The 12,355-nt window shown below is 33.5% G+C and overlaps 1 protein-coding gene across 1 annotated transcript; it reads left to right on the top strand.

Annotated features, from left to right (window-relative positions):
• Positions 1-3,582: 3,582 nt before the first annotated feature.
• On the top strand, positions 3,583-12,329 carry LOC129290346 (uncharacterized). Its single transcript, XM_054927094.1, has 9 exons — positions 3,583-4,032; positions 4,905-5,054; positions 7,411-7,625; positions 7,780-7,850; positions 7,977-8,139; positions 9,978-10,167; positions 10,911-11,069; positions 11,244-11,332; positions 12,028-12,329. The coding sequence occupies exons 1-9, from the start codon at positions 3,699-3,701 to the stop codon at positions 12,118-12,120; spliced, it is 1,464 nt and encodes a 487-aa protein (XP_054783069.1). The 5' UTR covers positions 3,583-3,698; the 3' UTR covers positions 12,121-12,329.
• Positions 12,330-12,355: the final 26 nt, after the last annotated feature.

Below are 12,355 nucleotides of genomic sequence, written 5' to 3'. Positions count from 1 at the left end.
ATTTTAATTTTTAATAGAAATAAAATTAAAAAATTACTTTATTTTTTTTAATAGAATACTAGTCGATGCAAGGTCGGGTATTAAATGTTAGAACTTTTTCCAACAAAAATTTAAATATTGGTTCTTTATATTATAAAGAATTAATCTCTTTTACTAAATTCAATTTCCATTGATAAAATTATTTTATTTTATTTTAAAATATATTTAATGAATTAACAGTAGTTTTTTTTTTACCAACAACTGTAGCTTAAAATAATTGAAAGCCAGGAATATGACTTTGTATGTCACCATTAGGTGGCTTCTTGTCACCATTAGGTAGCATTTACTATTGTTTATTAAAACTCCAAAGCCCCAGCCCAAGTCAAAATTCTATTAAAAGACTCTGTGAGCAAACTTTCGATCTCCTCATCAACTAGCGCCAAGATCCGTTTTTTTTTTTTTTAAAACCAAGATACGATACAAAGTAAACGAAAATACCAAAATGCTATACGGTAAGAATTATTTTCTGAAAAAACTACATTTAAAATTGTTCAGTGGAAGAATGGTTTTTAAAATTAATCAAACCAAGAACAATTTCTTCGATACATAATTTCATGTACCAAAACTTGTTGTTGGCAGGAAGGATTTATCAACTTCATCTACATCATATGATTTGTGTAATAATTTAATTGTAATTTGAATGAAAATGATGAGTAAATTATTGTTACTAATATGATTAAGGAATTATTATATGGTGTATTAAATTAAATGTTATTAATAATAAATAAATAATTATAAGATTTTATGAAAATTAATAATGAATAATTAAGTTATATGAATGAAAAATAAAAATTAATTTATCTCACAAATAGTGACTTTCGGTGCTATATCTTATTCTCATTATCATATGTTGTGGTCATTGTTGTTGTTGTTGTTGTTATTGTATGCTCATCTCTTTTTGAGATTTAAGTGTTTTATTTATCTATGTAGTCGGTATATTTTAATCAAACCAAGGTAATTCAACTAAAGAAATCGATTGTCGAGAAGTGGCATATGCTTCATTTGATGGTTCATCATGTTCAAAAGTAAAAGTGTTGTATCTAATAGAAAATAGTGCAAAATCATTAAGTAAAGATGTGAATCATTCAAATTGAGTAGGAGTGGGTGAGTTAAAAAGGGATGATGATGAAGGTGGCATATGATAAGATTTAAATTGAGTGGGATTAAGAGAGGTGAAAGGGGGTGATAATAATGTTAAGATTAGCATGTAATGAAATTGACTAAAATTTTGAGACTTTTGGTCCTCTATAGTTTCATTTTCAATTGGTGGTTGGGTAAATAAATAGCCATTATATCACTTGCTTGATCTATCTCGAGAAATTTGTGAACGAGGTAACTCAACTCTTGGTGGAGCAGGCTGAGAATCCCTGTTAAATCATTGTTTTCTCATTGAAAATAAGATGTTGTGTTGGTCTTAAACAACCCTATCTAGATAGTCAATGCAATGAGAGCATTTTAAATGAAAATTAACCATTAGCTTGTATAACTCCTCTACTATGTCAACATAAAATAAACAATAAGACATTAGATTACAATTCTTTTTTTTTTAAAGAAAAAGGATAGTACAAGTGAAAGAAGGTGAAAAACTTATTGCATACCCAATATCATTATTAATATGTTGGATCTATTATTGGATATGTCTCCAATACCATTGTATGTCCTCATATGTTCTATCAAACTCATCGAGTGCTAGAAAAGCACTAATAATAGTAAGTAGTCATCTATCCTATGCTTGAATGAATATGGAGTTTTTTCAAGTTCAATTTGTAGTCATTCTATCTCGTAATTGAATTGTGTGGTAATTCCTTAAATAAACAGGTGTGGAAGGAATTAGTTGCTGATGATCAAATTGTCTTAATACACGACCAAGGTGATGCCATTCTATAATATGAAAACAAGTTAGGAGAATTGTGACGAGCTAGATCTCGGGTGTTGCCAAATTATAATTTAGAATTAATTGGCATCCTTCAGGATATTCATATGGCCACCAAATTATCTCATCATCAACCATTTTATTAAGGGAACTCTTATATTCTTGCAAATCATAGTAATTAGATGAGGGTGTTGCCTTATATATTTCCATCTATTATTACAAAAATAGCTGTTAAAATTTGTATATGTTTTAAAAAGAATACTTGTTGGATAAATTTAACATATCTAAAACCTAAGGGAGGTAAGAGATGATAGATATTGGAATATGGATCTACAGGCGTAGGTAATTGTGGTGGTAGTATGGGCAAGCGATCTCATGCCCACAAATGTAGTAATGGTATGCACCCTTCAATCCCATCCTCAATTGGGTTAGTAGCGTTATATAATTCCCTATATAGGTGAGCCAAAATCGCTGATCCTCAACTAAATTTTTCAATTTCTTCAAGATTACTTGATCTATCTAGCATGAGATATTCGCCAATCAACTTAAGGATGTATGCATAGGTGAATTGTTGAACTTGTACATCATCTGCACCATTGGGTAGGTGATTAAAATTCTCTTCCAACTAACTTATAATTAGACATTGTCCATACATTTTATCTTTATGTGATCTAATATCGAGATGCTCTTTACAAACGTCAAACCAATTGCAATTTGTTTGCCCAATGATAGGTATTCTAGTGCTTGGAAGACCTAATTGTATGGTTATATCCTCCAATGTTATAGTGCACTCTCTAGGTATAGTATAAAAGTCATCACTTTTCATTAAATGTTGAGACCAAACTTCAATCATAATCAAATTGTCCTTCTTGAGCAACACCATAAAATTTAGCTACTATAAGATATTTGATTATTTAACTCAGAGACTCTATCATTCAATTAGTGTGTAAGACTCGTCTAATGTGTAAGATCTTACTAACCTACAAAGGAAAATAAAAAAAAATTTAATATTGAAGCATAGCTTTTATAATCTATCATAAATAAAATTTGCTTACATTATTATTTCACACTTGTTGTGAAACTATGTTGGGGTTGCAAGTACAAAAGGAAGTTATCCACCGGACCAGGGTTAATGACCTCTTCTGGAGATTGTGCCATTTTCATACGTGTGTGCATAATTTAAAGATAAATGTCTAAATAATAATAATAATAAAATTAACCAAATACAATTTCATCTCATTAAAAAATCATAATATTACTTCTATTATAAATTTAATTTTATTGCCCATCATATAGCATGTATCTCTTTTTTTTATTTTTAATAGGGATAAAGTTAAAAAATTATTTTATTTTATTTTATAATAGAATGCTAGTGAAATATAGTTCGAAATAATGTTGGATATTAAATGTGGGAATATCTCCCAAAAAAATTTAAATCTTAATTTTTTATATTATAAAAGATTAGTCTCTTTACTAGATCTAATTCTCATTAATAAAATTATTTATTTTATTTTAAAATATATTTAATGAATTAACAGTAGTTTTTTATTTTTTTACCAACAATCTTTGAATGTCGCCATGAGGTGGCTTATCGTGACGATTTGGGGGCATTTAGTATGGTTTATTCCAACTCCAAAGCCACAGCCATGCTCAAAATTCTATTAAAAGACTCTTTGAATCTCCCCATCAACTAGCGCCAAAATCAGAAACTTCAGATTCAGAACGTTATAGTTCATAGTTCATACTCATAGTAGAGATAGAGTGGAGACAGTAGGACAGATAGACAATGGCTATAGCTTCAACACTTTCCCCCAATACTCTTCATACGTATAACAATACTCTTGCTTTGCGTGCCACATGCTCTTCTGGTTTCGCCTCGAATTCGAGCTTGTTTGGCTCTAAGCTTCGCCCAAGATCCTTTTTCTTGTCCGCGGGGAAACCTCACGCTAATCGTTTATCTGAAATCAGACCCATCTCTGCGTCTCACGAAGCTTTTGATGTTGTGGTAATCGGAGCTGGAATCATCGGGTTGACTATCGCCCGCCAGTTGCTGATCGAGTCGGACCTATCAGTTGCTGTAGTTGATAAGGCCGTTCCTTGTTCTGGTGCAACTGGCGCAGGTGATAAGATGCCTCCTCTATCTTCTCTATTCTTCATGGTTCATTTGCCGTAGTAGAGTTTGGATTGGTTGCATTCCTGAGATTTTATGTTTGTTGAATGATCTTTAGTTTGTTTTTGGTGTTATCCATTTCTCCAATGTATTCTTCTTCTTCTTCTTCTTTTTTGGGTGAAAATTTTACAATGTATTCTACACGTCATCTTTTGATGGGAGAACAACAATCTTTAGTTTGGATTGGTTGCAGCTCATAGATTTTGAGGTTTATTGAATTAATGGGTTTGTTTCGCCGGGGAGACCTCCCCGCTTTGGCCTTTAGGCGTCTACTCTCAATAAATTTATCGCATGCGAACAATCTTAATAACTTAGCACTATGTTATTTGATCGCTAACAAATGTTTTCGCGCAGATCATAATTCTGTTTATAGAAAAGACCCCAAGTTTTTTCCTACAAAATGAGCACAGCTGCGCGGCAAGAATGGAATTGTTCTGATGCAAACTGTAAAATGGGTTTGTGGGCATTTGTCTTTAAAAGAAGGAAAGCTTCAAAACGTTATTTTGGATTTTCTTCTTGTAAAATGGTGTTTTTACTCTCAATATGGATTTTTTGATGCAATATTTAGTTATTAAATTACCTTGATGGCTTGACTCTTTTTATTGTTTTTACAACTTGCAATTATTTTTCTCATTCAGAATGTAATTTAACATTGTTGACATTAGTGACCTAAGAAGGAAAAGGAAAGCTACTGTGATCTTTTTCTAACTAGTTTCTCTACGTGAGGTCTTTTCTTTGGGCCCTGGCAAGTTGTGCTTTTTCTAAACTTCAGTTGACTGTAGGATTTCTTCTCTTTTCTTTTGGAATTTGAACTGGTTTTAGGGCAGGGATATCTGTGGATGGTAAACAAAACACCAGGAAGTGAAAAGTGGGATCTTACACTGAGAAGCTATAAACTGTGGAATATGTTGGCAGAAAGTCTACAGAAGCAAGGCTCAAATCCTTTGGAGGAATTAGGTTGGAAAAAGACTGGTATGACAGATTTGGATCCTTATTCCCTGAATGCCTCTTTTTTTCTTAAATAATTTTGAAGGGAGTCAATTCAATGGTTTAAATACCTGCAGCTGCAGATGGAGTTGCATTTGCAATGATGTGAATTCTTGACAAGTTCTTGTCCATCTAATTTAAATTATAATTGTAGAGGCAAACTAATGGATAGAATGTGAAACTTTTTGATTCAAGAATAAGAGATTGGGTAATTTCTTATTTATTATTTAAATTCCTTATTATTTCAGTCTGTATTCATGGGGAGCAAGATGTCAAGAAACTTTGATACTGTTTTGAATGTGTAAATTTTGAACTTGCGCTGCCATGACAGGAAAGTCTGTGGTTTTTTTTTTTTTTTTTTTGCAGGTTTATATGCTGTCAATACATCTTAAAAAGATTGCTTCTATTGATTTGGCTTTGTGCTTAAATGTTCCACGTAGATCATGAATTTTATTTTTCAATGCTACTTGGCAATATTCAAAGGTGAGAGTTGACTCAGATCTTCATCTGGGCATCTAACAACACAAAACACTAGTGTCAGAGTCTTGGCATGCAACTTTCATGGTTTCTATCCCTTGAGACTCCCTAAATTGTACCAACAGCTTTGACTGTAACTTCCTTGACATGAAATCCTTCAAACTAAAGCTAAAACCAAGCTGTCAAATTGCCGTGGAAGAGCTTCACATTTGCAACCCCAAAATTAAAAAACAACGTCCTTGCTAGATTTTTCAGCCATGGCTTAGGTCCTAAAACAGCTACCTAGGAATTCACATAACCAAGTCAGATCACCAATACAAAGAATCATTCCTTTTGAGAGAAAATCTTACTTCTTACACGCATGATGCTGGAGTATAAGAATACAACCTCTTTTTCTGTAAAAATTAAAAAACATGGCTTTCTAACCTCTGACAAATTTTAAAACATCCCCATTAGTCATTTACCTGCTCCACTTCAAACACTTGCCACTTCTTTGGACCACCTCTGTGCCTGTCCAACACTGTCCCCCCCCCCTTCCCGGGGGGAAAAAAGACAACCCCCTGAATGCCTGAATGCCAAGGCACCCTTATCTGGCTTCTGCCATGGTTATTGCTGGAAGATTCTGCTTGAATGACTGAAATTATACTCCAAGGTCGTAAAGTTAGATCAGTGACTGAAATCACTTGAGCTCCAATTGCAACCAGTCATTGATCAAGATATTTTGGACCTTATTAGAAATGAAAGTCATTTGTAGGCTTTGATCTAATAGTTTCAGCTTTTGGTCCTATGTTTCCTAAGCATGGTATAAGAGCTTATTCTGCCAAGTGATTATGAGTTTGATATTCTCCACCTCTATTCTCCTAACCTCAGTAATTTTTTTTAGCATAAAGTAAGGATTTTCTTCTACCTTTTTCCAAGTTTCAAGCTCAAATGATTTTCATTTGAGGATTTATGTTGGAGATTAAACTCATTCCCTGGTCTCCGTGTACATTTTGAGCTTTGTGGTTGATTTGTTTGTTATCAGACCTATGTAGTTTTGGGTACACCTATTTTTGGAGTAAGGAGCAAGAGTGGCAGGGGATTGTGGTCAACAAACAATATAAACATCTGGTTGCACTTCAATTCTTCAAAGTTGCAGTATTACAACGAAATACCCCCATGGCTACACTTTATACAAGTTGAGTTTATAAATAAAACTGACAAAGTCATGTTGCCTTTCAAGAAAAGTCCTTTCAATGTCTTTCAATATTTCTTGAATGACAAAGCAAAAGTGCATCTCTAACTATTGTAATCTGGTGGCTTCAACAAACAAATCTTAATATTCCTATAGTAGAATATTTTTCTTATATCTGAAAATAGATATATAAAGAAAGATCTGAAATCTATTTATAAGAGTGGTACCTTATATTGTGGTCCTGTACGAAAAAAATATTACCTCTGTTTAATCAAATGAATTGAACAAGCAGTTGTATTGCTGTAGTAAATGGAGACAATTGATCAGCTATATACTATTGCATTTTGAATGAGTTTTGGCCAATAAATTTGCATGTAGATTTTGACCTTGAAGGGAAGTCTCAAAATGGAGAATACTGATTATGATGTAGAAATTTTAGCAGACTGAAATTGTAAACTAAAGTTGATGATTAAAATTTTAGCAGACTAAAGTTGTGGTCAATAAATTTGCTGTTAGCTACTGTTCTCCATTCATTGGTCTGAGTCATTTGTGTGACTGTGCCTGAGTTTCCAAGATATGCCAAGTGGTGATAATATTCAGGGGCATTAATATTTTTGATGTGGAAAAGTAAATTCCTTTTCTCTATGGCAACAAGGCTGGGACTGGTATGATATGACATCTGATCTGCAGGAAGCCTATTAGTTGGCAGAACTCATGCAGAGTCAGATATGCTAAAAAGGAGGGTTAAACAGCTCACTGAGGCTGGGTTGAAAGCAGAGTATTTGTGTAGCAGTGATTTATTCAACAAGGAACCTGCTCTGTTGGTGGATGAAGACAGTGGAGCTGCCTTTCTACCTGATGACTGTCAATTGGATGCTCAACGTACTGTGACATATATTGAGAAGGTTATTATTATCACTTTACACACACACAAACACATTTTATTTTGTTTTACTTTAAAGTAATTGTGCTATTTTGTTCCCCCAAACGTAGTTATAACTAGTTACCATGTCACTTCATGGCACAGACTGCAGTCACAAATTTATGGTTGATGTGTAGGCTAACAGGCATTTTGCATCAAAAGGACGATATGCAGAGTTCTACAATGAGCCTGTGAAATGCTTAATCAGGTTTCATTTTGATTAGGTTTAATTTTAATTTATTTCTGTTTCACTAATAGTAGCATAAATGGAACATGTTGAAAGAATATGTATTTTTTTTTTTGGGGTCAACGTCATGTTTCATTATGTGCTCAGAGGGGGCAGCGATGGAGAGGTTGAAGGCGTTGAGACTATCAAGAACACATTGTATGGCAAGAAGGCGATTATCGTTGCGACTGGCTGTTGGACTGGTTTGGTGATGCATGATTTGGTTAGAAACTGGGGAATACAGTTACATGTTCCTATAATGCCAAGAAAGGTGTGTATATATGCATCATGAACTGACATGGTGATGTATATTCCATCACCAATTCTTGCTAGTCATAGGATTCCTTTATACTTTTGCCATTTATGCTGCAATTTAGTACCTTTTTTTTTTTTTTTTTGTGCTGCTGAAGTCGTGACAGTTCCTTGACTTGTTTAGTGTAATCATATGGTTCATAGAAATGCCTTAGAAGTTGCACTCTTTTGTAGCTAGTGAAGTGAAAACTTTTGAACTTGTGGAATCCCCTTCCAACAACTTGTAATAGGATAGGAGAGCTTTGAAAACCACATGATATGTTTGATTAATACTATTGGTCTTGACATTTCCATACTATTTCATCCAAATTTTTTGATCAATAAGTTTATTAAATATTTTTTTACATTATTGTCCACTTAACAACTTATGCTTTCCAGATGAAATAATTCTTGATATGAAATTAAAGCCTTTTAAATCAAATGGTGAAGGGATTGATCATTGCCACTTGCAATTTGCTAATGTAGCGTGTGAAAAAATTTCTACCACATATTTTGTTAGGAATATTGAGTCATTCTCTTTTTAATTTAGTCAAATTCATACCCATAGAAAGTATTACACCCTTGCTTTTTTTTTTTTTTTTTTTGGTGAATGATGGAGGCGCATAACTTTTCCATATTTTGTTTTCTTTCTGAAAAATGTATTAGAGAGAGGATGAGAGGAACAAGGTGTGGGTGGTAGGGGGAAGAGAATGGAGGGAAACATTAGAAATTAATTTGTGATCCCACTCTTTTTCATGGTTCTGTTGGACAAAATATTTGGGTCGCAAAATTAGTTTTTGACCTCACTTCTTGCATGCTAATTGTTTTGGAGCAATTTTTCCATTGCACTATGATGGAGTCCAATCAAAAAGATAAATCTAACGCTGAATCAATATTCAATAGCCAAATAGTCTGTAAAAACATTGTTACAGCGGAAAATAAGCCTACAGTCACTGCAAGCAGGCTACTTGGAAATATAGGAAGACACTCTCACACTCAGAACTTAATAACAACGAAACACACAAACAGAATAGAAAATGATGAAGAAATGAATCCTTCCTCCACTTCCAACCTGGTGTTCAAGAGACCAGGTGCTCTCCCTTGGCCCCAATCAGCTTGCCCCCTCAGGATCCTCCAAACCCCTTTAGTAAACCTCTCCAATCCCACAAATACTCTCTCTCTCCTCCGGCTCACCACACTCATGACCCAATTGACATTCTTAGTACCTAAAACCCCTTCTTTCTCTTCAGCCAGGCCTTAATACTCTCTTTTGTCTTTAGCCTCTTGCCACAGACCACAGTCCATCAACAACTCAGGCCAAGAAGCTACAGTTCCATCAGCCTAATTATCTTTTGATGTCACTTGGTGCATTTTGGTGGTGTGGGAAGAAAAATATTCATCTAATGTAATACAGAAAAAAGCACTACAAAATGACAAATATATTATTGCTTTGGTTTCTGAATTAGCAGAAGGATCATATAATGATTAATGTTTTTAACTATCTTTCAAAAATATTATTTTAACTATTCTTATTTTTTGTTATTATTTTTGTCATTGGAAGATGATTGTTTTTTAAAAAGCGGGATAGTTAATTTAAAGACTGAATGGCATTGAAGCAAGAAACAAGAATGATCCTATTGGAAACAAGAAACCTTTTGACAACAGAATTGGTTTTTATTTGTATGAAGATAATGGTGCAGTTTCTTGAGTCAATTCCTATATAAAGCATGGGATGATTCAAAATGATTATGTTTTAGTTGATTGACTAATTAATATGTTCCCTTAATTCTTTTTTTTTTTTTTGTGATTCTTGTGAAGGGTCACTTACTTGTGCTTGAGAATTTCAATTCCCTACAATTGAATCATGGTCTGATGGAGGCAGGTTACGTTGACCATCAAATTGCATCTTCGCCTCCTATGGTTTCAGGGTTGGAAAGATATGATCATGGGCGAAGCTTATCTGTTTCAATGACAGCAACTGTCAATGCAATGGGGAATATTCTTTTAGGTATTTGTATTGCCTATATATTTGTTCCTAATGGGGAATAATATATGGTTAGTTTCTATGGCCAATATATAATGTTGATAGTTTCATGTTAAGTGTTAGCTATAGTGACTGCATGTTACTAATATTAAAATGAAGGTTCTTTCTTTGAAGCGGGTTTTCTAAAGAACATGCAATTATGGTGGGTTTACTTTATGAACTCTTGTCATGTTATTTGTAGGTATTTTGTAAGGCAGACCTCTCAGCCGAGTTATCAATTACTCTATTTACTGGAACATGCTTGCTTCCTTCATTGTTATGTTCACCTTTCAGTGTAATCTCACCTTTTATTGAGAAAATAGGTGTATTGAGGATGTGACTTGAATGAATGGGGTGCTCCTGATTTGAGTTAACATGAGGTGGAGGAGAAAAAAAAAACAGAGAAGAAAAAGAACAACGTGATTTTGACATAGTTTTATAGTTGTGTGATGTGAAAATATTATATGCCTAACGCCTGAAAAGAACCATTATTAAATGGTCTTTTGATCATGATGTTTATTAGCCTATCTTAAATACTGGGAAATGCTTTTGGATTGAAGTTGTCTTCCATTGAAACTTAATTGAAAGTTTCATTACTCATTATAATCAGAAATAAATTTTGTACGATAGATTAATATTTGCAGTGGATCCATATGTTTTGCTTTTTCGATTTTCCATTTTAACACTATTCTCATTATTTGGGGTAAACCAAAATTCCAATCATTAAGGAAGTAGCCGTGAATTTGCTGGGTTCAGCACTGATTTGGATGAGTCCATTGTCAATCACATATGGAAGCGAGCTGGAGATTTCTTTCCCACATTAAAAACACTTTCCCTTTCAGATCTCAGGGCAAGTAGAAATGTCAGAGTTGGATTACGACCCTACAGTGAGTTCTAATTTCTCTCAAATCTCCTGTGGTTGAACAATCGTTTTGTTAGCTTCTCAAAGTTATCTGCATGTATTTTCTATTTCCAAAAAAAAAAAAAAAAAGAAGTTATCTGCATATATTTTCCTTACTGCCTGAGATGTATTTGACTTGTAACAAAATTTAACACATCAGTGCCTGCTGGGAAGCCTGCGATTGGGCCTGTGCCTGGCTTGTCTAATGTATACCTTGCAGCTGGGCATGAAGGGGAAGGGCTTTCGATGGTGAGTTTGCACTGTCCTTAGCGTTAGTTAAATTAAAGGACTCTGAAAATCAACCCTTCTCTTATTTAAAAAAAAAAGAGATAATGAAACTTCCAGTTTCTCAAGTTTGTATCAGTTAATTTAAATTTTTATCAATTTGATTCATTATGTTTTCTTAAATTATCATATTAGTCCTTTAAATTTTAAAATACAAACTGACTTTCAAATTAATCTAACATGTAATGTATGTTAATGACTTAGCATATATATGTAGCTAAATGAGAACAAATTAGCCTTCTAATTAGTTTAATTTTTATCAATCTAATCTCTTAGGTTGTGTTTTATTCCTTGTTTTTGGTAAAATTTTTGTCTATTTTTCCTATCTAAATAAATACACTTCTTTTCATTAGTTTACATGGTTGCCATCAATAGTTTGTCATCTATGTCAATAAATTTTAATGGTATTACCTTTTTTTAAATAATAAGAACCAAATTGATAATTGAGGCAAATTGAAGGGATCAAATCAATAATTGAAGCAAACTTAAGGGACTAAAAGTTTCATTATACCAAAAAAGAAAAATCAGCATTGCCTATCTATTGTAGAATGGTGGTGAATGTGCATTTGCACCTTTACAATGTATCTGGGAAATGCAAATTTCTTATTTAGGCTAGAAATGAATTGAAAGATCCTTCCTAATTTTGGAGCAATTTCCAGGCTTTAGGGACTGCTGAACTAGTCACTGATATGTTGTTGGGTCGTCCTACAAAAGTTGATGATGCACCTTTTTCTGTGCATCGGTGCTGTTGATGAAATGCCCGATACGAAGAAGAATTGTTATTCATGCATTTGACAAAATCTTGGTTGTAATTACTGGTACAGGTCTAGGATTTTCGAAATAAGAGGCCATCTTGTAACTTCCATAAATGGCTGATTTTCAGAGTATGACTTCCCTTACTGATTAGCTTTCTTTCTGTAGTCCTTCCTATTTTCATTGAATTTGTTTACCCCCACCTATATTTCCTTGCTTTTACTTAAATTTACT

Source organism: Prosopis cineraria, unplaced genomic scaffold (assembly GCF_029017545.1).
Source record: "Prosopis cineraria cultivar Desert tree isolate PC_DT_omini unplaced genomic scaffold, ASM2901754v1 PC13, whole genome shotgun sequence".
Lineage (NCBI taxonomy): Eukaryota > Viridiplantae > Streptophyta > Magnoliopsida > Fabales > Fabaceae > Prosopis > Prosopis cineraria.
Note: the sequence above shows the minus strand (reverse complement) of the source record. Positions and strands in the feature narration are given on the sequence as shown.

Bases quoted from the DNA above. Each gene is read 5' to 3' on its own strand.
- LOC129290346 (XM_054927094.1), top strand. From the start codon at position 3,699: ATGGCTATAGCTTCAACACTTTCCCCCAATACTCTTCATACGTATAAC. The intron at 7,851-7,976 runs GTTTCATTTTGA...TTATGTGCTCAG, and splicing joins CCTGTGAAATGCTTAATCAG to AGGGGGCAGCGATGGAGAGG. The intron at 11,333-12,027 runs GTGAGTTTGCAC...AGCAATTTCCAG, and splicing joins AAGGGGAAGGGCTTTCGATG to GCTTTAGGGACTGCTGAACT.